The sequence below is a fragment of the Cinclus cinclus genome, chromosome 2, assembly GCF_963662255.1.
Source record: "Cinclus cinclus chromosome 2, bCinCin1.1, whole genome shotgun sequence".
Taxonomy (NCBI): domain Eukaryota; kingdom Metazoa; phylum Chordata; class Aves; order Passeriformes; family Cinclidae; genus Cinclus; species Cinclus cinclus.
The window spans coordinates 99878410-99906132 of NC_085047.1; the positions used below are offsets into that span (position 1 = coordinate 99878410).

Below are 27723 nucleotides of genomic sequence, written 5' to 3' on the forward strand. Positions count from 1 at the left end.
TATAGCCATTTGTATAGGGAGTGAGAAATAGAAGCACAGTTACTGGCCTTACTTAGTTTTTAAGCACTTGAGTGACATCCTAATGTTGAACCATAGCAGCCTTATCTCCCATTAAACTGTGGGTTTAAAGTAAGTGAAGTTGTCAATGAGGAAGATGTGAATAGCCAGCTAACATTTCCTATTTCCAGATTTCATGAGGTCTGTAAAGTCCTGAGGCTTGGTGGACATGTGGCATTGTGAGGTGTAACTAAACTCATAGTTGGTGAAGAGACTGTGATTGTTGTCTGGGAGAGTTAGGGATATTTTCTTAGAAATAAGCAATTCTAATGGGTGTGAGTGTTTTCCTGGGTCCCAGACTGCTTGTTCTTTTGGTTGTGGTTAGGTCATATGGAAGATGGAGTGGAGCCCTTGCTCACTCTCCTGACCCTGTGAGAAGATGGCTTTCAGTATAAAAAAAGATGCTTGTTTAAACTGCAGATGTGTTGATAGCATTTAGTGATAACTAGCAGAAGATAATGCTTCAGCTGTGCATTTCTCTGTGAAGCTTTACTCATTACTCAGTTGGTTTTATTTATCTCATTTAGTTTCCTTTTTATAAGCTTTAAATGCATTATTTGATTGTGAACCAAGCCTGTAAACAGTAATGGTTTCTACTCATCTCACATTTTAATTAGACTAACATTTATTTGTTTAATTTTGTAGTGGAGACTTTTGGGAATACATTACATATTTCACTTTTATTTTATTACATATGACAAGAGACTGGCATTTTCTTGGCAATTCGGGCTGAGTAGATGCTGTGCCCAAATAAGGTACTAATGAATCATTTGGTGATGTGTGGTGGTCAGTAATTTTAAGAGTTCAGTTACGCTGATGATTTCTCAATCAACAGTACTTTAGTTGGGCGAGCCTGCATCAAAAGACAATCTCAGTATGTAGCAGGAAATGAGATTGGCTGAAAAGGGGAGGAGGTGGCTCAGAAGAAATTGCAGGGAGAGGTGGGTAAGAATGTAAAATCTAAGAAGTAAATACAGAAAAAGATGAAGGATGAAGTTGATAACAGTAAAAATGACTTAAAGGAGATACCAGAAAATATGGAAGTCTTTTAGTCCTACTGTGAGTAATTTCTAGAAAGAAAAGATCAGCAGATTCTCTTGGCAGCAGCTGCTTTTAGGTGATGTGCTCGTCTTAAGGGAATAATGCATCTCTTGCTGTCCACCCTTAAAAAGGGAGTGAAAGTGTACAGTTACCTTTTTTCTCACTTGCAGAGTAGTTAATTTAAGATGTTTTTTGCTATTAATGGTTCTGGTTTGGGTTCTTTTGTCTGTTTATGTTGTAGCAGTCATTTTGAAGTTAGAAGCAATATTTAACCAGGACAAATTTATGAATTTTTTTATGATTTAAATACACCTGATGCTTATTGGTGCCTCATCTGAAAATAATGTTGTTGATAGCTTTGTAATTTAGAGAGAGCAACAAAACATAATAGATTTTCTTTTGAGTGTGGTAGCCCATTATTTTGGTCTTACAAAACACCTCATATATAAAATTTATTTTCCTAGGTGAAGCTGATAGGAACTCCTCTTGCTTTGGTAGGAAACTGAAAACATTCTCCTAACTTGGTTAGAATGACAGCTTGACAGAAATTTTCTGTTATGCTTTCATCTATAGTTCCTTTAAAAGAGTTTTAATTTAAAGAAATTCAGATTATTAAGAGAGAGAGAGGCTGATCAATTTGGTTGACTTGGGTTTTTTCATGCAAAATATTTCACTTATATTATAATGTGAAAAACAACAATGCTTGAGACATTGCTAGTGTATGAAGGATGAAAACTGATGTTTTCAAAAGCTTTACACAAAACCTAGAGAGATACATAGAGTATCTGTGCTGTGTTACACAAAGTGCTTGGGAGAATAGTCCTGTGTATTTCAGGGTGTCTATCTAGAGGTAATGGCCACATCACGTTTTGTCTCTTTTCTTTCTGTCTCCCGTCAAACGAGATAATAGCAGTCTGCATACTTTGCAAGAGAGTAATTTAAAAGCAGTTGAATATCACAGCAATGATCAAAAAGGAAGGACAGTAGTTGTGTTTTTGTGAATTCAGAGCCAACCTTGCTCATGGAGAAGATAGTATAATGTAGAAAATGTGCATTAGCAGCATCCATCCTGTGCACTGAAGAAAGCAAGGACCCCATTAAAGACTGTGTGACCAGATAGTTAAAGATTATTTTTATATGCATAAAAACAATGAGCTGAACTTGGACATACAATTCTTCTGTGAGTTGTGTCTTGATTATGTAAAGAAATGAAAACATCTTGGGTTTCTGTTGTGTATTTCTTCAGTTTAGGCTTTATAAACAGATGTGTTCCAATAGCTAATTTCAAAACTAACAATTCTGTAATTAAGGAAGCAAGTACAGCCTATGGTAATTCTTAATTCTCAGGGAGATGATCAAGTTGAAAGGAAAATGCTCAATTAGTGCTGATATTTTTGTGCTCTAATTTAGCCATTCCCACACTCTGTGTCCATTGCTGTGCTCCACTTTTGCAATTACAGAATAATGAAGCCATTGTTTGAATTTCTTCTCCAGATCAGGGGGACATACCAGAGGAGTGTGAAAGTGATGTCTTGCATCCATCTGGGAACATTGCAGATGGAAACTGTGTCACAGCCCCTGTGCCAGCAACAGCCACTTCACTGCAGGACTTAAGTGAGTTCTCAGCTCAGAGACAAAAGAAAGTGCCCTTTTTAAATGTCAAGTGTGTAACACAGAAAGCCAAATATTTAAGAATCTGTAGGTATGTAGGCTGGAATGGTTGAAAAATTTTCCAGAAAGTACCATGTCTGTAATACAGAGAAAGGAGTGTTTTCCTTTGCTTTTCTGTATGACTTTTTTTGATCCTGGTTTTAGCTAAATTTGCTTTTAATTTAAACATTCTTGCCACCCATCCCACCCCCTGTCCAGCCTCTTGTGAGATTATTATTTTTTCTTTAGGAAAGTTATTAAATATAATTTCTGCTCTTGATAGGAATGAGACATTAGATGTTTTGAAGTCTTTTATGTGCTTCTTGTGTAGACTTTAAAAACATTTATTCTTGACTCTGTTATCACAACGCAGTTTTAATTCTTTGTCTAGATTAATATCTCATTGTATACAGTCAGCATATGCTGCTTTTCTAATTTTTCTAGATGGAAACATTATGGTTCTTTTTACTTAGAGAAGAGCTTTCTAGCTTCTTACGATTTCCAGTCCTTAGTTTGCCCATCTCATTGCTGTCCAATGCTATTCTTTGTAGACAGCTTTTTCAATACGTTGGTCACATCAGCAGCGTGTCCTGCAATAATTTTCCCAGGGGTTTTAAATATTCTGCTTTATAAATATAAAGAGTTGTATCCAACACATTGCAGAGGGAGAAAGAATATAGTAACATGGGCTTTGGGAGGTTTAATGGGAATGCTCATGAAAGGAATGAGAAATGCACAGATCTGTCAAATCTCTGGGCTGTACTTTGGCTCTACTCCTTACTTCTTGGTAGGTCATTTATCAGACTAAAAAATGTTTAGGGGTGGGAAAACACATTGCCCAATACCCAAGAATAAGCTTGGTGTATGCACAAACAATATGTCCAGTTGTTTTTCATTTACTGTTAATGTTCTACAGGAACCTGGTACTTATTTGTATGCTCTTGTAGTGATTACTGAACTACATAAATCAAATTACAGATGTTGAAATAATTTTTCACAGCAGTGCTGGATCAAAGGCAGATTGAAGAACAGAACAGAGAAGTTGAGAAAAACTTAGAAGAAAGGCAAGCAACAGAAGAACAGAGAGAAAAAGAACAACAGGAAGCGTTGGAAAGCGAGCAAAAAGAAGTGGAAAAGCTTGACAAAGAGGTGGTAATTTAATTAATTTCTGGCAGTAATGCAGCTTTGTAGTGTCTTGCACTTTAGGATTGTTATATGTGTTACTTGGTTAAAAGTAGATTTTTATTCCATGAAGTGAAAGTAGTAGAGGCTACGTTATTTTATGTACTTGTGTGATGAAACAATCTCACTAGAGCGTCTCCTTATGCCAGGTGATTTTTTCAGTGGAAACAGATGCCTTTCCTTCCCTGCTTCATGTAACTGGAAGATAGAGTTTTATGGCCACTGTCACCATGCTGTTGGAACAAGCTGAACATTTGCTGTCTCTGTGGTGTGGCCACTGCAGGTGGGACACCACCAGAATATGTTAATGTCCATCTGTTCATTAGCCTCAGTCAGGATGTCCAGGGTATTCTGGGAAGCAGAGGGTATAAAGGAGACCTTGAGTTTACTTATATCCCTTTGAGCTTAAACACTTAGTGTTTAAATAGTGTTCTGGATTTTTAGGTCCTGTTTAATGCTGCTTAGACACTGGTGTGTTTTACTGAGTTTAACATGAAATTCAGCATGTGTTGCAGGTAGTAAGGTATAAATGCATTTTTATAATCAGTACTGATTTTTATTTTTGTGTTTTAATAGTGTATCAAAGACTTGATGAAAACAAATGAAGAAACAGAAGATAAAGAGGGAGTAAAATCTGAGCACAGTTACACTGCTGCTGAAAATGATGCAAAGGATCCTCCTTCCAATCCATTAGAAAAATACATGAGAATAATTCAGCAGAGCAGAGAGCAGGAACTGGCAAACAAGGTGATTATTCTTTAAACATGGTCCCAAAAATATTACTGACCAAATTTGAGTCTTGTTGGGCAAGCTTAGAATGAAAACAATATTCACATTTTAATTTCTTCATTTATAAACTTCATATAACAACCTGCAGAGCAGAGTGTTTGGATTTGTACTGGAAAAGCGTGATGATTCAGAAGAAACTTCTCTAAGGGTTGCTGGTGTCCTCTGGGTGGGGGCTTTGTTTTTTAAGGCACTAGCACAGTATTTAAATGTCCTCAATTTTTAGCTTAAACTGTAATTAAATACAATTTGAACCTACACACGTCAGGTTGTGTTCCTCTAACACAACTGAATTTATTCTTGCAAAATGGAAAATTGGACTTTTAAAGAAGAGGTATGGGTGGACATTACTTCAGTGAAGGAATGCAGGATGCTGTTCAGACATGATCCCAATCTAAATTTCCAAAGTGTTATTACTCTAGATCCAATGTAGCATTTGTAGAGATAGGGTTGGTCCTTCAGAAGATTTTTATTTTCAGTTATGAGCATAAAAATAGATGCTATTATTAGGTCACTTTGACTTTACAGCTGGGTAGAGAAAATGTATTTTTCTCTTGGTTACCAGGATTCAAAAAAAGAAGAAACAGGAGAAATGTCACCTTCAGAAGGACTTCTATCTACTGAAAATGACAGGTAAGGCTCATGTATTAATCCCTTCTAGTACTCCATATTAACTTAGAATTATTATTAATTATTTGTTAATATATAGTTTTAATAGTTTTAGTATGAATTATGTTAAGAGACAGGTGCTTTCTTAGAAACCAAAATAAACTATTAATCAAAAGCAATTGTATAGGAAAGATTGAAGATCCTTCCAATTCTTGTACATCCAAGTTAAGCACTGAATGGAACTCACATCTGAGTTACTCAATGATCTGTTTCAGTAGTTGTGGCACTCAAAACTTTTTATCTGCACTTGAGCAGCATCCAACTTCCTTCACAGAGAGCTGGAGTTTGAGGGATTGTTCTTGGGTGATGATGACACCCTGGCTGAAGGTTTGTCTGTGCTGCACGTCGCCCATAGTCTATTCCTGGCTTTGATTTTTCAGTAGCACTGTGGACTTTTAAGAGAATTTATTCAGAGATTTTGTCTGCCAGGCATTTCCTCGGGTTCTCTCTCGGCATTGATAAATGCAGATATGTGTTTTAGTTGCTTGCAAGAGAAAAACAATCCTTATCCAAATCTTTCAGTTTATTCAAAGATGTAGAATTGAAAACAAGCAAAAAATGTGGAGCACTTAGGGAAAAAAAAAAACAACATAAAGGTTCCCCATAACCATAGTAATGATTTATTATTATCTGTGCTGGTAAACATAACAGACCCTACCCTGCTGCTCCTGAATTGGCACCAGTTGTGCTGTTTTCACTGGGTGAGCACTACAGCAGATAGTTCTGCTGTTTGAGATATAGGTGATAACCTTCAGTTAATGAAAGCCCAAAATCTCCTCCTTTAGGGTTGGTTTTATTGCCATTCAGTTCACTGAAACAGCAAGAAAATTGCAGCAATCTCTTAACTTCTGTTTTAAAATGAGTTTTAAGATTTAAGATAATCTACACTCATACCACTTCCTTTTCCTCCCTCCTATAATCAATACAGTGTTGCAGACATTTCTCATGGAGATGTGGATGAAAGCTTCTGGTGAACAACAGCTACTGACTTTAAAACTTTTGTTATTATTATGAGAAAGATATTTTTAAAGTACCTTTGTGTCTGTATAAATAAATTTTTGGCACCAACACTGCAGCTGTGATCTGTTCGTCACTTCAGTCATTGACTTCAAACAGGGAGTCCTGATGTGTTACTAATCCAGGAGGAAGCCCTTGGGTGGGGTGAGAGAAAGAGCAAAAAGCAGGGAACAGAAACCGATGATGTTTGATTGGCACTGAATTCCTTCCTCTACACTTTCTCAACTTTGCCGACCCCGCCCCACAACCCCTTCTCCAAATGGTTCAAACTGGGAGTAATTCCCTCATCATCACCTGCTCTTAAAAAGGTGGCCTGTGGAGGCACTTGGTTCACAGAGCTTCAGAGCACTGAGTGTGACAGACCCAAATTAAGGTGTCCCTTCTGCTGCAGGGCAGGGGCAGGAGCCACTTTCAAAAGCAGCCCCTCTCATGTATCACCTCGTTGGTATTGACCAGCTCAGAATGGAGAGATTAAAATAAAAATGCTATTTAACTCATCTTTATTTAAGCTTTGTATTTTGTAGGTAGATTATAGGCAAGATCATTAAACTTTATTTACAGTATAAAATACAGTAGTTTTTATCAATGAAGCAATTTTGGGTGGCAGCATATATTACAACTTGCACTGCATTTGAGGCTGCTCATCTTGACCTAACTACAGGAACATGAAGCCAAGTTTGACAGAATTTAGGGGCAAAAACCAAAGTTCTGTCTTGAATTCACTGGATGTTTAAACACAACGTACCAAAACCGTGACAGATACAAACTTTGCTTTTTGAAATGAACCTGAAATGGGATGTAGTGGTTACTCTAATTTTGCATGCTACTTAATTTGCTTTTGCAGCCACTCTGGCCTTTACAGAATTTCTGAGTGACTGCTCCTGTTGGCTGTTGGGAAGGGATAGTGCTTGTTGCATTATGCTGGCCTGGAACAACTACCACTACTGCATGCTGCACCTGCAGGGCAGCCCTGCCCCGTGCAGGAGGGCAGGGAGCTCTGGAACACAATGGGTTTCACCTCGCATAGGGACATAAAGCCTAGAGATGCACTGCCATGGAGTAGCTGTAGATCTGGGTTCAAATAAGCATACACAAGTGTTGTCTATTATCTACAAATATTTATTTTAACACTTGGATGTAACTACAGGAAGCCCTTGGCACTGATAGAAAATATTGATTCACTGTTAGGTTACAAAAATTTATACATAGCAAAATTTAATGCTCTTTACATAAAAATATTAGACTACTTAAACAAAACTTCAAAAACTCCCAGTAATAGCTACACTGAATTAGAAAAGAATTAGGCTTTAAGACGCTGCCTCCATTATTACCCTTATGCAAACACTGGGCTAGAACATCACCTGCATTGCTGTAGAAATGTCTCCTTCATGCAACAGGTAGGAACATACACTAGGCTATTTTGTCATATTTGCTCTACATCAATCAACTCTGCCCCTTTTTTGAAACTGTCAAATTAGACTTCAGTACTTAACAAAAGAAATTACATTTGAAGTTAATACCCCCCAAAAAATGCCTTTTCTCGTAATACTGATTTGAAGGAATTTGTGCTTCCTTTGATGTATATTCAGCAAACAGTCAGAACTACCAAACCACACATCAGCTTAGCAGGGGTATGACTTGAATATTTAGTTTTTTTCAAATGAATGATGTATTTTTACTTCCCCCCCCAACATTTTTTTATATATATATATATATATATATATATCATATAGAACAAACACCAAATATACCATCACTAATACTCAAGATATCACTGAATGCTTCTGAAAAAAAAAACATTAAGTAGAAGGCAGACTTCTATGGGAAATGACTTTAAAATGGCACCAGTTTGTTGGTTTTTTTTTCTGAACACCACGTTTTCTTAGTGTGCTAATTAATTTGTAAAAAGGAAAACACATAAGCACTGACTATAAATTTGCTAAGCACCAAGATAGAGAAAGGTGGACGTCCTGTATTATTTTTATGGCTGCAAATTTTATTGTTTATTGTGTAAAAACTCTGCAAACTTTCTCATCCACTCATTTGGAATAGTCAGATCAGTGTCATTTTAATAAGGTAACACTTTCACTTACTTAAAATGTAGGATAATGGTCTCCTGCCACTATATAAATGCTAAGACATTTATAGAAAATAAATATTAAGGCAAAGCTGACATTTATTTTCAAGGAAGGGGATCATTATCCAGATCCAGGGATCTACATTCCATTAAATAGTTAATAAAAAGATTAGAACTTGGGAGATCTGCCCAGCCCTCAGGTGAGCACAGGGATGTGATGGCTTCATCGTGGCAGCATGTGGCACAGGAGTGGAGCTGCTCCCACGGCCCAGGTATGGGGCATTCCCAAACAGCCCCCCTGCAACCTGGGAGATGCTGCAGCTGTGCCATCACACACACCTGAGCTCCTGTCAGAAATCCCAGCTGGGCATGGGTTCCTTTGGGAGGTGCTCAATCACACACCGTGTGCGTGCCTGAGGTCCATACAGATCTACTGCCTGCTTGGCCGGGGCACCTGCCACCGTTTTGTGCAGGGTCTCATGCTCTAGAACAAGTCAAATATTAAATACCAAGTCTCAAAGAAGAATAATTTGGTCACTTTTTATAAAGTGTTGCCTTTTAAAATGCCTGGAACAAACCCTCCATTCTCTGTTAGAAAGGATGGAAGATTACCCATGGGAAGATTTCCCTAAAACTGTTTTCCAGGAGCTGGAATGTGAAGCTTTTATACTTCTCTCTAATTTTGTTTGCTAGACACACATCTGTACTGCAGAGCAGCTATTTGCTGATTTGTCAGAGCTACAGAACTCTTCTGCTGAATTACTGTGGCAAACATTTATGTGTAAGAATTGAGTTGCTCTTTTGACCGAGACTGGATATCCTGAAGCTCCTGCTCTTCTTTTGCTTTGATATCTTGGTAGGCCTGCATTTTGCTTGCATCCTTTAAGTAGGCCCAGTTAGAAGACAGTATCATGAGGAAGTGGATCTGGAAGAGAAGGGTGAGCATGATGGCGAGTGAGCATGTCAAGAGGCAAAGCAAGCTGCTAGTCAGATTAATAGACGCTCTTTAAAATAATGACCAAAAAATAGTTACTCTACGTTAATAAGCATTGTTATTAAAACAAGCACAAAGGCTATTTTTCAAAGATCTCTAGAATTTGGCATGCTAATAATTCAGTTGGTTATTCACAATTTAGAGAAAGTTAGTACAACAATATTAAAATGTGCTACAGAGTTGTACGGGTCAATTAAAATGCAGAATGGGGGGAAGGAGGAAAACAGTTTTGTACGTGGCAATATACGGAATCTGTAAACTACGAGGTGCTCAGAAGAACTGCTCTCTAAGGTCGTGGTGTTTATGCATATCCAAGCCCAGAGCCCGGCAGGTCTTTTCCCCAACAAGCAGATGAGAATTCCACCCTCCCCCTGGAAAAAAAACCTGAAACTGTGAACCGTTTTATTTATGCGAACAAGGCTACATTAACACATCGAAAAATTAAACATCAGAACATGAGTCCAAAACTAAGCAAAAGCATGCAATCTCTGGGTTAAGAAGTCATAATCCTGTATTTTTATAGCTACATTTTAAACTTGCATTGTCCAACCTTAGGTGAAGATTTTTATGTTGTATATAGCAAACAGTTCTCTTTTTTAAATTATTATGTGTTTGTTTTTCTAGTTTGTGCATTCGTCTCTTGCCAACTTCTTTTGCCCATACTTCATGCAAAAACATCTACATCTGAAAACATTGATTCACTTCTCCTTCTTTTCCCCCCCTGTAAAAAGGCTCCTGTGATCTATGCATGGTTTTGCTTCCTGTGCAATCATACTTACATTTTTGAGATCTGGCTACTGAGAAATCAGTTACCAAAGTGCAGCAATACAAGAGCAGAAGCTATTTATATGCTGTTTCTTACTAGTTCAGGGTCCAAAAGAAAGAATGTGATTGTTTTACGCAGAGCTAAGACAAGGATTTATTTTCTTAAAGAAAGGGTATCATTTGGAGAGCACTTAAGAGTAAGAAAATAACTGATTTCATCATCCATGGAATACAAGCAAATTAATTCATAATACCTGGGCTTCTGACCTATGCCAACATAAGACTGGTACTACTTTATTATTCATTTTCTTTCACACCATATGTATTTTGTATGCTCAGGGGTATTTGTATTTGTTCATGACAAAGAATAAAGTAATACATCTGACCCTGAACTGTTCCAGTATTTGTTTGAGATGACTGTTAGAAATCAAGTGGAGACCTGAAATGAAAACATCCCCCTTTCAGAAGGATGCTTTATAAACACCCCTACAGTAACTGAATCCTCTCAACATGAAAAAATAGCCAGATCTCATCCACATCATAGTTCATATACAAGAAGTAATTTCATTAATCTGATAAGCTAAACGATGCTTACTGAAGCTATTTACAATTACTGTAACAAAATTCAGAAAGCTAGACTTTTAGTCTAGGGTGTCAGTGGTATTTCAAGCTACGCAATGCAGCTTTTTACTGGGCTTATACAATTTAGAATTTAGTGCAGCAATCTTCCCGACTCTTAAACTTCAAAACAGCATAGTTATATGTAGTAGCCATCATGTAGATCAGCTGGTGGAAGAGAACAAAATACAGGAGAGTAAGATACAACAAGGTGACGGCTCAAGCCCACTTGGGCAACTCTCGATAGTTTTACAACAGATGTTACTCTGAGCTCCTTCCAGGGTGAAGATGCAAATAAACAACCTGTCATTTCTCTGGGGAGGATAACCCAGCACAAACCTTAAGGATATTTTGTCAGCCAGTTGTATTACACCAGGGCGTGGCTGGCACAAGGTTAGAAGCTGGCCACTAAAGGAAGTGTTAGGCATAGGAACAAGTCCTCTTGTTAACGTCCCTTTTCCCCACCGCTACCTGGAACGGGCACTGCAGGGTTGGACCAGTCAATCTGCCTGGCTCCAGGCAAAGCAAACCAAGAGGTTACAAGCAGCTGATCAAATAAACTACAAAAATGAAAATAAATAGTGGAAATAAAAGCAGAAATAGTGGATAGAAGTAGGATTTTGAAAGGACATGCAAATAATTTTTTCCTAAGTATGGGGGAGGTGGTTTAAGATGACTTCCTAAAGCAAAAGTTGGGGATCTGCTGACTTGTGATGACCAAACCATAGCAGCAAATAATGGTGATCACAGCTTCATGTCTAGTATCACTACTTTTAATATATAAAACATTTAATCTTAAAACATCTTAAGCCTAAAATTAACACTTTCAATTATAAAACAACAAAAAATACTACCTACCAATGCTATGACAGTGGCACCAGCTCCAGCACAAGCCACAATGAACAGGTGATAAGACATGTAGAACTAGAGAAAAAAAACATGTTAAAAACATTGAAGTAATTCATTAGAAATAGTAGAAAATGCATTTCAAGTGTTCTAGAGAATAAGAGTAATAAAACCGTCTTTGTAGCATGGTAGCAAAGCTTTAGAAAATAAAAATGTTGTGAAAATATGTTTTTCTTTTTTTTTTTTGTGGCAATTACTTTAGTGTCACAGTTAAAGCAATCTCTTTATAGTACTAGCATGAGTTCTCTCCAAAAACTTTAATCAAGTATTTATTAGTTTATTACATGGTGCCCAAGTGACTTGTAGGCAAAAGCTGCACACAGGTTACATTTCTGTACCTCATTCGTGTTGCAGATGTTCTCTAAAATTGGGCCACAGGCTTTGCCAGGTACAGCATTCCAAGGGATAATACCTGAAATACCACAGAAAAGAAACCACTAATTTTAGCAATCAACACACGTTTTCTGTTCCTCTCATCTTTTTCATCCACTTGCCAGTTGTGTTCCCATTCTGGGTATCTGTGTGTTCACCAGTACACCTTGGAGCTGGCAGCAGGAATTCAAAAAACTCCCTCAGGTTATGCTTTCTCCTCACACTGAGGGCTGCTGCTAAGGCATGTTCTCAGATGTGGTTTTCCCCTCTGGCAGCCAAACGGTTGGTTGGGTTTTTGCACTTTGGGTCCAGTTGCACACTGCCTACTCCCCCACTCAACACAGAAGAGAGAATCTGCATCTCAGAGGTACTTGGCACCTTTCAGAATAGCACTTAGTAGATGAGGTTCTACTTGAACAAGAAACTACTGTGGAAGGGTGTGAATATAAAGCTAGAGGGAAGAATTGCAGGATTTTTTTCTGGTTTAGTTCCAATAAGTAAAAAGCATCAAGTGAACACTGCTACAAGAAAGTTCAGTCTGCCACACCTCATATACTCCCAATTACTTTTCTTACATGACTGAAAGTCTGAGAAGTCAACAGAATCTAGCATATTTAACATAAACTTTTAGGCCTGTAACAGATGTAAAGCTTAAGCCTAACCTACTTGAATTAAAAGAAATCCAGTTTGTTTCCCCATGAAACTTTGCATTTTAACCCAGCTGACTGGAATTAGCAACTCTATAAGCAGCAGGTCATTGAACTTATCTCAGGATGGCACGGCTTTCAAGAAGATTTTACAGGATTTTCTTCCAAGTCTGCTTCTTCTCTGCAACTGCTACGTACAATTCCAGCCTTTTAGCTACTGCTTTCACCCAAAAATGTGAGGAAAGTTCAGTGACAGATTTGTTAGGGAGCCGTTCTCTCCCATCATGCACTGAAACCCAAATGGTTTTACTGATCAGGGGAACAATCAACCCTATAGAGCACTAATACAGCTGCAAAACAACCAGGAGAAGCAGGAAGGTGATGGAGTGCATCTCCCTTCACTCCTAGGCTTTGCTGCTGAAGAAAATGTCTTCCCAGCCTCTTGCTGTGAGCTGCTAAAATAGAATGTATGTGTTTAACTGATCTGAGGACTTGCTTTTAAAAGTAGTGTATCTTTTCTTCTACTGCACTTACCTGGAGAGGAGAGCAAAGCCAAGCTTTCTTACTTTTCTCAACTTTGAATCCATTTTCTCAGCTTTGAATGACTTAGTCCAAAGAAAGAAACATTCTTAGAAAATGCTAGCTACAATGAAGCCAAAAGTAATGGTGACAAAACAAGGGAAGCTCAAAAGATTAACTCCAGGAAAAAACTCACCTTAAGAAATTAAAAGCCTGACCTTATTTTAAATTATTGTCCCAGCTCCCTCAGATTTCTGCATGTCATCACAAAGCAGTATTAATTCATTAGTTATGGCAGACTTTTAATTGCAGGTTTTTGGGTTTTTTTAACTGAAAGTAATTGTCAGAGCAACATTCAGACATTTACTCTTGAAATGTAAAACAGCTTTCTGAAAGAACAGAATATAGGCATATGAGTTCAAAACCCACAATCTGATTGTCTATTTCTCAGCACTGTTTCCAAGCAGTTTATTTTGAGGCTGATCTATTTTCAAACCTAATATTACACTATTGGAAATCACTACAAAATCATTTCAGATAAGTGACTTGTCAGTTCAGTTAAACTGATTGCATCTGGAAAGAGATCAGTGTAATGTGAATTAATTAGAAAAGTAATAGCACATTCAGAGACAGAAGATGCTTTTGCATTTGATTCATCTGCTAAGGCTGAGACAAAACTACTGAGGACTGACCGAGGAGCATGGCTAAAGCATTTAATGAGGATTAAAACGAGTACCGTATTGCCTGATGTCCACACAGATCTGGTCCCCTGGAACTGTCACATTTGTCTGAAAAGATTTGATGACTTCACAAGTTGACCATATGTTATAGAACATAAAGACAGGCACAGCAGAGAAGCCGAAGACCCCGAGCCAGGCCACTCCAAGCACATAGGTGAGGAAAACAAACTAGGCAGAGAAAACACAAACACTTTGAGTTTATTCTTTGACAGACTACTTAAATTTTCCTTAAAAATGCTTCAAAATAATCTTAAGCATTTCTTCAGAATTCAAGTCAGAAAACACTGGATTTTCAAGCACACAAAATCAGTATTCTCACTCCTTACAAATATTTTGGTAGTTTAAATGCTACAGAGAAAGTAATTCAGACATTTCCTTTTTCATCAGCCTGCTTGAGTAAACAGATTGCCCTCATGAAAGAACAGCCCATTGATTTCTCAAGATTCTCAGCTAAGCACGGATGCTGGTTGTAGGCTAAAACCAATAAATTCCAACAAAAATCAATTTAAGGGTTTTTTTAAAATTAACTGTAACATACTAGCATTTCTATACAACTTGAAAATCAAAACCACACAGTGAATCAATGCTCACAGAGCTCCCCCACACTCCCTGATTTATTGAAATCAATTTGGAATGTAACATTTGAAAATACCTATTTTTGCAAATGTACCATGACCGTTAACAGCAGATCAGAAGGATTCACTTGGTCTAATTCACATTGCCAAGCAGAAAATTAATTACTTCACCTTAGAGAATCATGGATTTATCCACTAAAATTTGCTGGTTTGGGTTTGCTCTTTAGAAAAAAAAACAAAACCAAAACAAACTACATTACATGCATTTTCTTTGGTTAGATTAAAAGATGGAGCACTGATTGCTTTGAAAATCTCCAGCTTCCTCCTCCCACTAAGGCCCTTCCTTTTTCCGTCTTCTTCCAAGTGTTATGGTGAAACAGCAGCTCTGGCACCAGTTCCTAGCTCCCTCCTCCTGGTGAGAGCAGGATTTGGATCCCACTTGGAAGGCGGGGGAATGCTGTTGCATCTCCTGGGCTCTGCCTTCACTGCTAGCTGTGCCTCTTCTCTCTTAGCTGTAGGTGGGCTGGAGAGGCTTTACTGGTGCCCTACTATCTTACTTAAAATCTGTGTGCCAGAGAACAACAGCAAGGATGGGAAAGGCTCTCAGAGGGGAGGATTCTCAGCCTGACCCCAAATCAAGGGACTGAACTAATGCTGCCGTGGTGGAAGTCTCCATCCCCACAGGTTTTTTCCAGAATAATCTGCAAGTATTTGAGCAAAAGCTGAACAACTGGTTAGGTTTCAGTCAAGGGAGGTGGTGTGTGGGGAGGTGAAAGTTCTTGCAAAACTATGGCCCATAAAACCCCAGCTAGACTTTCATTTATAGACAACTCAACTGGAATATCCTGTTTCATATTAGACAGCACCATATACCACACCTGTATGTTTTGTGTGAGAATTGAAAATCCTGTCTTTGGATTTTGGGAAGGACTAAGTGGACCAGGGTAAAGGATTTCTGTAGATACACTACAAATAAAACATGAGTTTGCATATGTGTATGTGGAAGTGCACAAAGCCTTTAAATCCTAAAATAGACAGGAAAAAATATACTCACTCTCACATTTAATGTGATAACTGTGGGAAATGGCTATTCTGCATTACCAGAGCCAACACTATTTAGGGAAGATGGAAGTCTGTCTTCTGTAAGAACCTTATGCAAGATGGTACTGCCTTTCAGGACTCTGCTCCATAATGTAATGAAAGAAGTAGAGGAGCTCTTGATCAAAGTGGCAAAAGGTCACTGTATGTCCAAAAACATTTTGCCTGTACCCAGCTGCAGTCACTAGTCTGTTAAACATTTTATCTCCTCACAAACCTTGTTCTAGCCCCAAGGTTTTACACAGCAGCATGCAAGCACTTTTCCTGTCACCACCAAACACTAATGCAGCTTACCAGAGCTCCAAGCCATTCCTCAGCTGGTAAATTCTCTCCTTCATTGTGTGGACAAATACAGACAAACATGAAAACACATTTTTCTGCTGTATTTCCATGTGTCACACTGGTATTTGAATAAGCAGCTGACAATTGTGTGCCTGCAACTACTCAACTGCACAAGCAATTGTCTGCACTGATGAGATGCATGGATGTGTATGTTTCTACTTTATTTTGGATCTTTCGAAAACGCTGCTTTAGATCTAATTTTGCTCCTTGCTAAAAACCATACTTACTAGGAAAAAACTGAGCAAATAGCTGCTTAACTGGAAAATTATCAGATGCCTTATTTTTATTAGCTCTTGAAAAATTCAGTAAGTACCCAACAGCACATTGAAAAATTGCCAACTCTCATGAAAATAAACATGCATCTCTTTTGTATTTAACCAGCTGAAAGTACGTATTTTTTAAGTTCAGGATACAGACTGCATATTAAAATGCAACAATCACATCAAAAGCCTCTTCTCTTTTCACCCACACTTTCCCGTGGGCGATCTGTCATACTGCTTAGCTTCCTCCCTCCATAACTACGAGCTCTGAATTCAGATTTTCAGTAATAGCTTTGAAATCTTCTCTCAGAAACATAGTTATGGCTGTTCTTGCAGAGTGTGCCCTTGGGGACAATGTGGGTGAGAATCTGAAGTTTTATTTTTAGTTAAACTTTGCTTACAATTTTGTTCTAATACAGAAGTATACTGAAATGAATATAGCTGGTAACTTCAGGGCTTTAAGTGTTTTGGTTTTGCAAAAAAGCCTCACTATTCTGCCTTTTGCCATCTGCAAATCAATACTTGATTCAAGTGCAAAGATGTTGTGAAGCTTCATTCATTCATTACTGTTTGTTGAAGGATCCAGACATTCAAGCACAATTGACTATGGAAGTCAGAACCATTAGTTTGATATTTAAATAGCTCTCAGTTTGATATTTAAACAGCAAACCACAGCCATTTTACAGCCTATGAGCATCACTCAAGTGTTCCATGTTTAAAAGCACAAATTTCATTTTGGCTCACATTAGGTGTTTTAAAATTAGCAATTAGCAGTCTCCTCAGTTTAGTTCCGACCAGTGGGTTCAGCTTTATGACAGGGGAGGCCATGGCCCCCATCCAGCCCATCTGCAGCATTTTGATTTATCCAAGCACCCTTGAAGTCCAAAGAAGAACCAAGACATGGATTGACCCTGATCACCCATAAGGAGTTAACCTTGTGGCAGCAATATTCTGTTCAAATATTCAAAACCCAGGAGTCAAATGAAGCCCAACAGGTTTTAGCCAGCAAAGACTGCAGTTCCCATTTCTGATCCCACTCACCATTCCACTGATGCAGCGGCCACAGGCTGTTGTTTTGAACTCTCCATGCAGCTCCTTCACAGCACTTGTTGTATAAAAACCTTCCGCCAAAAGGATTATTCCATATAAGAAGAAAAATGATGCAATGCCATAAATTACATACTGCATTAGCTGTATTCTAAAATGGAAAAGAAAAAAAATAATTAGATTTCAGTCCTATAAAAACAAAGTCAGTGTTCTCAAATTATAGTGAGAGACAACTCCTAGAAACAAAGTTCAAGACTCCTTAGCATTTTAAGCAAGGAGACTGCAGGAGGACACTGCTACAACTGGTAGCAATCAGGTAAGCAATTCTGATGTCCATTAGTCCTGTACCCACATGAGCATCCCCTGTTGGTGCTGCAGTGTTTACACTGTGTTAGTCACCATGTTAAAGCTGCAGTGTCATGCCTCCACTATGTAGGTTTTCTTTTTCCTCTTACTACTCCTGACACCTAAATTGGGGATGACTGACAGGGACAATGCACGGTTTTGAAATGGCAAAGCCTGGAGCTAAACCCGACTGAACCACCAGGCTCTGTGGTCATTCCTTTGGCTTAGGGAGAGGAGGCAGTCCCTGAATTCCACCTGTGAAATCCAATTAACTTTACTTTGTAAAAATTTCTGAATTCAACAATATCTGCCTGATACAAATCTCAGCAAACATCCTGAGGCTGCTCTACAGCCTGGAAGGGTAGGTCCAAGTGAGCTGGTAGTTTCTGTGCTTGAAGTCACAGCAGTGTTCAGTGCCTCAAAATGTAATTTTCTTTTCTTTTTTTTTTTAATGGAAGAGTTATTTAGGAAATGCTTCCATTTTAGGTACTCTGGAACCACTCAGAGGAAGATCATCTCAGGGCACATGGTATAAGCTCTTCCCTCAGATGTTATTTGTTCTTGATTTCTTAAAAATCTACCATCTGCAATGACACTCTTAACAGTATTTTTCCTTTAGCCAGAATAGGTAGATGAAAAGAATAATTTCTAAATATTATCAGTTCAGCTTCTGCATCTCAAGCTAATTGTTTTGGAGGACCAGAATGCCAGCTCTTCCCTATAACACTTCTGGTCTTCAAAAATAATATTTTGTTATTAGCATAATTTCCCTGAACTTCTTAAAAGGAATTAGATTGTTGGGATGGTTATTTAGGATGAAACTATTCACAGAAACAAGAGGTTAATTTTATACATCCACACTACCAGTTTTCTGAGGATAAATATGCTTTGCTCAAGATATTTTTTTCTGATTCTTGCCACACTCCACTAAGTAGCTGCTGGCATAGATCTTCAAAGAACATCTGAATGTTTTAGCTTAAAGAAAATTGATTACTACCATTTATATAGTTAAATGATACCCTTGTATCTAAATAGGATATTGCTCATTTAAAATTTTATGTGGGAAGTGTTATCTCTGTTTTCCAAACTAATGAAAAATAACTGGATAAATCTACTGCACCTGTGCTGTAAAGAATGAAAAAAATTAACTCAGGATTTGAGAGAGTGTAGAAGAAATAATTTCACCATCATTCATAGTCCAGGAGAGATTCAAGGCATACTACCAGAAATTAGTAATGGGAAAACTGGTTTAAAAAGTCTATTCCAAACGGTGTGTTACTAATGTATTTTCCTTTTTTATTTTATTTTATTTTTTTAATGTTGCTATAGGCTTAAATTTGCCCCTTTCTAGCACCTCTTCTCCCTTGTCACTCCCTTGGCTCCACAGAGCCAAGCCCTGAGCTGCTTTGGTAGGAATTATGCATTTCCTCAGCTGCTGGTGCTGACATGACAAGAAATATTGTCAACAACTCTCCAAAACATAAAACTTGCTGCCTGTGACTGCTGCTTTTGCAATTTCTTCTATTTTGCTCAAAGGGAGACTGATGCAAGCACAGGGTGTTTTGTTACCCAGTTGCTGAAGAACAGCTGCTTACATTTTCTCATTAAATGTTGTGTCTAACTGCAGGGCCCTGGTGGCTCATGCCCTGGAGCTGGGGACACGCTGCCTGCCACAGCCAGGGACTGAGTGTGGGCAGTGAAGGAAGGGGGGACCCCAGTGGGGAGCAGTCCCAGAGCAAGTCAGGATACAGATGGTCCTGTGGACAGGGGAAGCCCTGACATGGTGCTGTGGGACCAGCACCAGTGCTCAGAGGGCATGCGGCAAACTGGCAGGCAGATCTATGTCTGCAAACATATACAGGGAGTCAGTGACAACATAAATTAAAAGGAAAATAAGAACTGAAGTGTGCTGCATAGGGCTCTGATACCAGGACCTTCAAATATCACTTGTCTGGCTTGCTGCCCATGCACTCCTGTATGTAACATGCCCACCGTGCTCATCACTGGGGCCCAGGACATGGGACCCGAAGCAGCACTCCAGGCCTTCTTCTGGCCTCACAGAGAAGCCCTGGGAGCATAAAAAACCCAAATATTTCACCAGTGATTACATCAAAAGGCTACACTTGCAGATCTTTCCAGTTTTTTCTCTCTTTTTTCCTCATATACCAGTCCAGCTTCTTCTGAAGAGGAATGGCTAGAACCATGCTTCCCTGTTATTCCTGACATCCCTTCCAACTTTATGTCATCAACAAAACCTAAATCTACTCTTAAAATAAAATCGTTACCCCTCGTTCTGTTACAACAGGCCCTGGTACAAGTCACTCCATCTCTCTTGTAGGTCCCTTTAGGTGTTGGAAGGCTGCTGTAAAGTCTCCCCAGAGCCTTCTCTTCTCCAGGCTAAACTCAACCCTGACTCTCTCAGGCTGTCTTCACAGAAGAGGTGCTCCAGCCCTCCGATCACCTTGGTGGAGCACACCCAGACCTGGATGCAGCACTCCACGTGGGGTCTCCCCAGTGTAGAGGGGCAGAAACAACCCCCTCACCCTGCTGGTCACGCTGCTTTGGATGCAGCCCAGGATATAATTGGCTTCCTGGGCTGCGAGTGCACATTTCCAACTCATGTTTGGTTTTTCATCCAACAGCACCCCCAAGTCCTTCTTATCAGGACTGCTCTCAATCCCTTCATCTGTCAGCATGTATTGATACTGGCATTGCCCTGACCCATGTGCAGCATCTTGCACTTGCCCCTGCTGAACATCATGAGGTTCACACTCCTCAAGGCTTTCAAGGTCCCTCTGGGTGGCATCCTTCCTTTCAGGTAAGCAAACTGCACCACTCAGCTCAGGTGTCATCTGCAAAGCAGCTGGGGGTGCACTCAATTCCACTGTCTTTGGTCCTGATGAAGATATTAAATAGTACTGGTCCCAGTGTAAACAGGCATACCAGGGCACGCACTTTGGTTCTTTGCGAACACCAGAACATGACCTAGTGCTGTAACAAAAACAAGCAACCTAGTCCTCAGGGATGGAGAGTGAGGTTTGAATCCATCTCTACTCATTTAGCATGAGGATGCTATGATGAATAATGGGAATGGGAGGCATACTTACACTTCACTCAGCAAAGCATGGTCACTGGCAGTTGTGGAGAAGTGCTGCTCAAGGATAGACACGGTTCCCGTGAGCGCCACGTGGCCACAGCCACAAAACAACGCTACCCCCGAGAAGCAGAGAATGGTTGCCACGAGCGAAGCATATGGCACTCCTCCTAGGCACTTAATGCAACATTCAAAGCAACCTAAGCAGAAGAGAGAAAGCAAAAAGCAAATTATGAGGAAAAGAATATTTGTCCTCCACTTGGTAAAAGCACAGGGAATAAAAGGCCCAGGCATTGACATGCTAAGCAAAAAATCTATAGGTGGTACAAGACAGCATCACCCTCTAAGGGAGTGACCTACAGATCTGTTGGTATGGACTCAAAAGCCCAGAAAGTGGGCTGAGTGCTCCTGTCTTTACAGGATCAAGAGGAGATCGATGAGACAGCCTATGAAATGGAAAAAGCAAAAAAAATCACTGGCTAAAGTGATCCATTGCAATTCAGCTGCTCATCCAGAGCTCACCATGTTTCAGCTTTACTAATGGCAGGAGCAACAGCGATGCTGGCAACACTCTGGGAGCAAGAGACAAATACTCAAGACAATGAAACCTTTTGGAAAAGTAGGAGATACTTTGCATTTTCATTGGAAGAAGAATACATTTAGGTCCACAAAACTTAACTACCCAGCACTCTCTCAGTACTCCCAAGGTATCTTTTTATATAAATCCACATGAGGTTATAGGGACACAGATACTTTTACAACAGAAAAATTGAATGAGGTCCAAAGTGTAACAATTTTTGTGGATGGCAGCTGTATGAAACTGTATCACATAGACAATACATTTCCAGGTTTTATAGGATACACTGGATTTACACTGATCCCTGAATACAGTTTGCAGCAGCATGATCAACTGAAATGCATTGTTTAACTGGTCTGAGTTAACAAAACACTCCCCCCAGAGCTGCAATTTGTATGAACACTGTAATAAGAAGGTAGCAGCTGAATTGCCAGGTTCCTTCCAACTGCGTGGCCTGAAAACCCATCTGCTTACAAAGCTGGGAAATGTAAATCGGAAACAAACACAGCTTTTAACTGCGCTATAATGGTAATGGCAATCCATAGCAATTCATTACTTCAGGGTGATGGCATTAAGCTGTCTCCATTAATGTGCATTTCATACAACTGTGCAAAACACAAGCCATTAAGACAACGTTTAATGGAACGGCCAGCATCGCAGGACAGCCACTGCTGGTATGGCAAAGCACTACATGGACAAAGCATTTGAAGGCAAGGAGACAGCTGGCAAATGAGGACATCACATCGCATCTTCCCACCCAAAAAATTCCTCACAAAGATCAGCAAGTCTCCAGCCACCACATGAGGCAAGTTTATTTTTATCCCCCTTCCTTTCCCACTAATGAATGAGTTGCAGAGCAGGCACTTCCATGAGGCACTGGGGAATAATACGCATCCGATAATTGAAATATTTCCCATTTCATAAGTGAGAAACTCTTCTTTGAGAAAGTCACTAGCAAATGCCCTAGTCAGGCTTAAGCAGCTATCACCATCAAAATTACTTAGGAAATGCCACTTCAGTAACTGCAGACAAGATTTAATTGTACAGAAGCAAGCCTGGGAACGTTTTATAGCCTAATCCACACCTGGAGTCCAATCAGTAGGAACTATTTTCATGACAAAAATACTGCCAAAGGAACAAACATTGCAGCTTGGCAGTGATGGGCCAAAAAAATCCAAATGCACACTATCAGAGGAAATCATCTCTGGGTTTCCTTTTATCACAGAGGTCCAGAGCTGAGTTCAGACAACAAACCGTGCAGAGCAATCCTCTGTTTTGGGGCATCTGCCTGAAAGCAGCTCACACGCAAGAGCAGCCATACATGTGAGGCTGGCTCGCCTCTTCAGCATCTGCTCCCAGGTCAGGTCCAAACCTCCCAGAGTTAATCCAAGAAATGCACACACCTGGTGCAGGATTAGCCATGAAAGATTATCCAAAAGTAACTATGCTCTGACCCAGCAGACTGTGTTATCTAACACATATGTGGTCACAGCCCAGCACAAAACAAACCACCTTTCAATCCACACTCCTAAAGCAGGAGACCCAATGCCTGATCATTGCTTAGTGTGGAGAGGTTGATCACCTAAATCATGCTGATCCCACAGACTGCTTTGCAGAAGGATCCTATCAAAGACAGGAAATAAAAACAGCTGGAAGCAAAACCAAGCAACTGACAAGATCCAAAACAAAAGCTGTTGGTTTCAGAAAATGGGAGCCTGACAAAACTAAAAACTGGTGTAGACCCAGGATTGATGTTTAGTACCATACTGCCAAGCCAGCTTTCCAGGCCACTGGCAGAACATTTGCCCTGAGGGGTTTGTTGGATTCCTTACCCAAACACATGACAGTATCTGCCACTAATCCACAGACTCTTGAACACAAGGCAACAGTGGCAGACCCCCTCTCACCTCTCAGCAACTGGCAGCTGCACAGATTGTCTTTGTGGCCACACGTTTTGTCTTCCTCTGTCGACCAAGTAAAAAGGTATCGCAGAATTTGGGTGGCCTTCATTTTCTCAGTGCAGAACAAAGCCAAGGAACGCCCTCAGAGGTGTCTAAAGCAACCACATTCTTTTGAGCAGAGAGAACTGCCCAAATGTGGAATATAGGAACTACTCACCTTGACCACAAGACTAATTCAGGAATCGGAGACTTTGGTACACCTGGAAACAGCACATCCACCTTGCAAGCACATGAAGCATCTCAAACCAGCATGTTTCCAAGAGACAGCATCCATCCATACATAGTCATTCTGCACCCAAATTGACAGCAGAGCTGCATGGCCTCCTGCCAGAGGGTAACTAAATGCAGGATACAACCTCATCACAGTGCTGAGGCTGCCAGACCCCCTCCCTGGATCCCACTGTGAACACTCTTTATGAGCAGATTAAAGCCATGCCTATCCTGACCAACACAGCAGATTTTACACTTTTAACACAAGCCTAAGACAGTACTGCTAAGAGCAGCTTTCAAAACCAGCTACAATTTGAAGCTCATCAAGAATTAAGATATGCTTACCAAACTTCCCAAAGAAGCACTGAATCAAAGCAGAGGATTTCTGAAAACAATTAGAGAGCTTTCTAGGAAACCTTTATGTTCTCTCTCTGTAGCTCCAAGTCAGCAACTATCTTTACACAGTACAACTGAAACCCCAGGAAGATGTTTGCCTAGTTCATGTTCACAAAGTAACTTGCTAACACTCTGATGACAACTGCAGGCTGAAGGCCTGTGAACTCAAGCTGACAAAAATAAGTAGTATTAAAATAAGTTCAGCTCCAATTTTCTCATAGTTTTTACTATCCATATAGCCAAAACACTGAACTGTTCAGCTGCATATCCACTTCCAGTGAAACAGTGTAAAACAATTTAAATATGAAACTGTACAGCACAAAAACACATCACTGCATCTTCCCTTTCAATGGCCATTTTGTGCAAGGCATCACTAGAACCTTTTGTGCAACTCAGCAGAATAAAAACATTTTTTGTCCTCAGGCTGGCAAGCAGCAGTTGCCATGGAGGCAGGTTAATAACAGCCCAATGATTTGCCCAGAGCTGCCTGTGATCTTGGCTACAGATTTAATACACTCTCAGAAGGAGGCCAGCTAAAACAAAGACTGAGATTATTCTCTAGGGAATGAATGCTATTAAACACACACACACACACACACAAATATTCTTGCTAAAGGACAAAAATAAAGAGAAGAGAAAGAAACAGGAACCGGCTATTCTTTTAATCTCCTGGAAGCTATCAGTCACAGGAAATTGGTAAAGGATGAACCTACATATGTACATAAATTGGCAATCGGTTGCTTAATGTATGATGAACAATTATACAATCTGCTCAGCAGAGTACAGCCTACTGCATATATGCAGGGGCTTAGCCATTCAATTTCCCATGCCAAACGGTGATTGTGTGGATGACCCTCCTTTGGTACCTTAAGTACAGCTTTAGGATTTAAACTCAGAATGGCAAGGTAATAGAGAATTAATGGAAAATGGTCTCAAAATAAAAAGAAAAAGGAAGAGAGGCAGTTCTCACACACTACCTCATCCTTTTAAGGTCCAGTCTGTGTTTTGGAAATTACAAAAGACATTGCAATGGGATCAGGTAGCTTCCTTGAGTATTCCTAGGGCTTGCTCTAGGAAGATCATTCATCAGTTCTTGAAGCCCAGACTTCAAAAGCTGTGACAGGATGATGTTCAAAAATCTATCCCTCAAAGCAAAGCACAGAAAACATGAGGTAAAGAAGGAACATCCACACCTCCTGGACAGAAAGCCAGCCTATTGTCTAATGTTCCAAACACCTCCTAGGTTGAACTAGTGCCTCAATGCATCTCAAGGTTCTATTCATTGGCCCATAGTCGAGGTCACTATGGAACAAGAAACCAAGGAACCAAGAAAACCTGAAAGAAGCTTTGAAAAGTTTTCTATTTCAGGGAGCTAAACCTGCAGGATCCCATGGCTGTCTTCGAGTTAGTTCCCACTTTCTTTTCCTTAAAAGTTTGGTTTCTTCCCCTCCCATGAAAGATAAAGCAATGGCATCATTTTCTCCTCGTCTCTTACTTCCTGTAATTGTGTAACACATTTTAAGAAATGCTGTCTTTGTTATGAAATTAACAGACACCAGTCCAGTTAATACACGGCAGAAATTGCACATCATGCTCCACCACAGGACCACAAGCTCTCCTGGCTCCAGCACAACAGCTCAGGGAACACGTGGGGAGGAAGTGCTTAAAAAAAAAAAAGGTTGCAAGAAATCCAAAGGAAAAAAAACCACTAAATAACACTTTAATTGAAAGCACTAGATAGCATCTTAAATGCAGCCATCACATGTAAATCGGGCCCATTACTACACATCCACAGGAGCCTAGTGTTGGTAGCTTTACTCCCAATTCACACCTAAGAGGACAACTCAGTACTTGACATTTGCCTCCTGCTTCCCCAGTGCTGAAGATTACCCAATACCAAGCATGAATATCATCCTTGGAGGCCTAAACCGCCAAGGATTTTTGTCAGAAAATTAACTTTATATGTCAATGAAAGCAAATGCCAATTTTACTGTCACCCACCGTATTTTTGAAAATTTCCATTCTGACTGGCTTATGCATGCTAGGATGTACATCTTCCTACCTGCTGCATGATTGGCAGCCACAGGAGAAGCAGTGAGAGAGTGGGAATAGGCTAATACCTCAGAAGCAAAATTGGAATTTACCTGTTCTCTGCATGAGACTAAGCCAGTACCTGGCAATAAGGTAACTCCTCGTATCTGTCACCCACACCTGCAGCCAAGGGTCAGTGGCAACAATACAACAAGATAAAATACTTAACCTTATGAGCGTAAGTTTTAAGCCTGTGACAAATTTCTCTCCATGCTTTAGTAAGGGACTAAAATAAAAAGGCTCTGCATTAAATCACATGGAAGTCTTTGTTCTTCCTGTTCATCTTAAATTTTGCTGATTTACAAAACATGACACAAAGCTAAAACTGCTGTTACTACTTGGAATAAATGTTCACTCACCACACTTCTGGACTAACATTAAACAGACTAAATAAGTGATGAACTCAAATTGAGAAAATCCTTTCTTCTCCTCCCACAAACCTTTTGAGGTTCTTCCACAGAAAACTTCCTTTCAAGTTCAGTGGTTCCCAATTTTGTCCTTTTTGTCCTACACAAATAAGAAGTTGTGAAATCAGCTTATACTGAAATTTAACTAATGAGGGCCAGAAAACTTAATGTAAATGCTCTTTAGTCCAGCCAGATTGATAATCTCTCCATTGTATTTGCACTCCCCTCTTCCAGGGCTGTTAATCAATAACTCCTTCCTGGCCAGCAGAGTTCCTGTGATGGAGGGGACATGACCTTTGGAGAACACTGCCATCAGGGCTGCCATGAAGGATCAGACCTGAAATACAGCAAGACCACCTCTGTTATCCTTCCATGTGGCCAGCAAAACATCCTTCCTTCAGGTAAAAACCTTCAAGTGAAAACCTACTTTCTTCATGTAAAAGTCTGATCCATCCAGTAAATCTAACTCCAACCTCTACTATTTAAGAGCTACCTGAAGACTAAGTAGCTCCTTTCTGAAGGTCATCAGCTTTAATAGTAATTTCTCCAGTTATTCTTGAGACAGATACAAGATATTTGGTTTCAGCACTGTCAAACAGCTAGATCCCCTCTTCTGAGAAGGTATTTATTCTGTTATCAGTTAGATGCTTCCATTTTCTTGTGTAGAAGAGAACTAGAAGTCCTTGCTCACACCTCCTGTGCTGGAAACCAACACAGAGAAAGCAGGACAATTGGTGCACACTAAGAACAAGCATCTCACAGCCTGGAGGAACTATTAGCAGACCCTTCTTCCAATCCACAAAGCACAGAGGACCTCTGTGGTACTGTATGAGTAATGATAATAAGTGGCTCCTGAATTTGACAAAAAATACAGTAAGCACAAGTTTAAAATCTAGCACATTTTCTTCCTACCATGATCAACAAAAATCTCCACAAACAAGCTGAAACAAACCGAACAGCCTTTCAGAGGTTATCAATGTTCATCCACAGCAAAAGCTGGTTTTTTTTCTCTCACTAAAGAAAAAATGATGTTCAGATTGGAGAAGAGGCTGTTTTACCAAGGCAAGATTTGTTTCTTCTGGATGGTGTTAAATGATGCAGAGACGACTCTAAGAACACATAGCAGTAATCATAACACTCTTTTTTTCCCTTCCAAATCTCTTCTTCCCAAATCAGCAGTTCTTATAGGAAAAAAATTGCACTCCCATTGCAGGAACCAAACCTGTTTCATGCAAAAACAGATGATCTGAATGGGTTTTTTACATGTCTTATCTAGTTTA

At 39.7% G+C, this 27723-nt stretch overlaps 2 protein-coding genes across 9 annotated transcripts in view; one reads left to right on the forward strand and one right to left on the reverse strand.

The window, feature by feature from the left end:
* OFD1 (OFD1 centriole and centriolar satellite protein) overlaps positions 1-6460 on the forward strand; it is a 30105-nt gene extending 23645 nt beyond the window's left edge. For 3 of the 5 annotated variants that reach the window (XM_062488029.1, XM_062488031.1, XM_062488032.1), the window contains 5 exons: positions 2593-2712; positions 3749-3897; positions 4507-4677; positions 5282-5349; positions 6314-6460. In XM_062488029.1, the coding sequence (XP_062344013.1) occupies positions 2593-2712; positions 3749-3897; positions 4507-4677; positions 5282-5349; positions 6314-6359 (554 nt within the window). In that variant the 3' untranslated portion in view covers positions 6360-6460. Of the gene's footprint in view, positions 1-2592; positions 2713-3748; positions 3898-4079; positions 4214-4506; positions 4678-5281; positions 5350-6313 lie in introns of those variants that run through there. The other 2 variants (XM_062488030.1, XR_009932993.1) reach the window with 2 other exon arrangements.
* A 2794-nt stretch (positions 6461-9254) lies between these two features.
* Positions 9255-27723, reverse strand: part of GPM6B (glycoprotein M6B) — a 29903-nt gene continuing 11434 nt past the window's right edge. For 2 of the 4 annotated variants that reach the window (XM_062488035.1, XM_062488033.1), the window contains 6 exons: positions 20815-21001; positions 17357-17513; positions 14037-14208; positions 12101-12174; positions 11715-11780; positions 9255-9404 (listed from right to left, as the gene is read on the reverse strand). In XM_062488035.1, the coding sequence (XP_062344019.1) occupies positions 9255-9404; positions 11715-11780; positions 12101-12174; positions 14037-14208; positions 17357-17513; positions 20815-21001 (806 nt within the window). Of the gene's footprint in view, positions 9405-10943; positions 11025-11714; positions 11781-12100; positions 12175-14036; positions 14209-17356; positions 17514-20814; positions 21002-27723 lie in introns of those variants that run through there. The other 2 variants (XM_062488036.1, XM_062488034.1) reach the window with 1 other exon arrangement.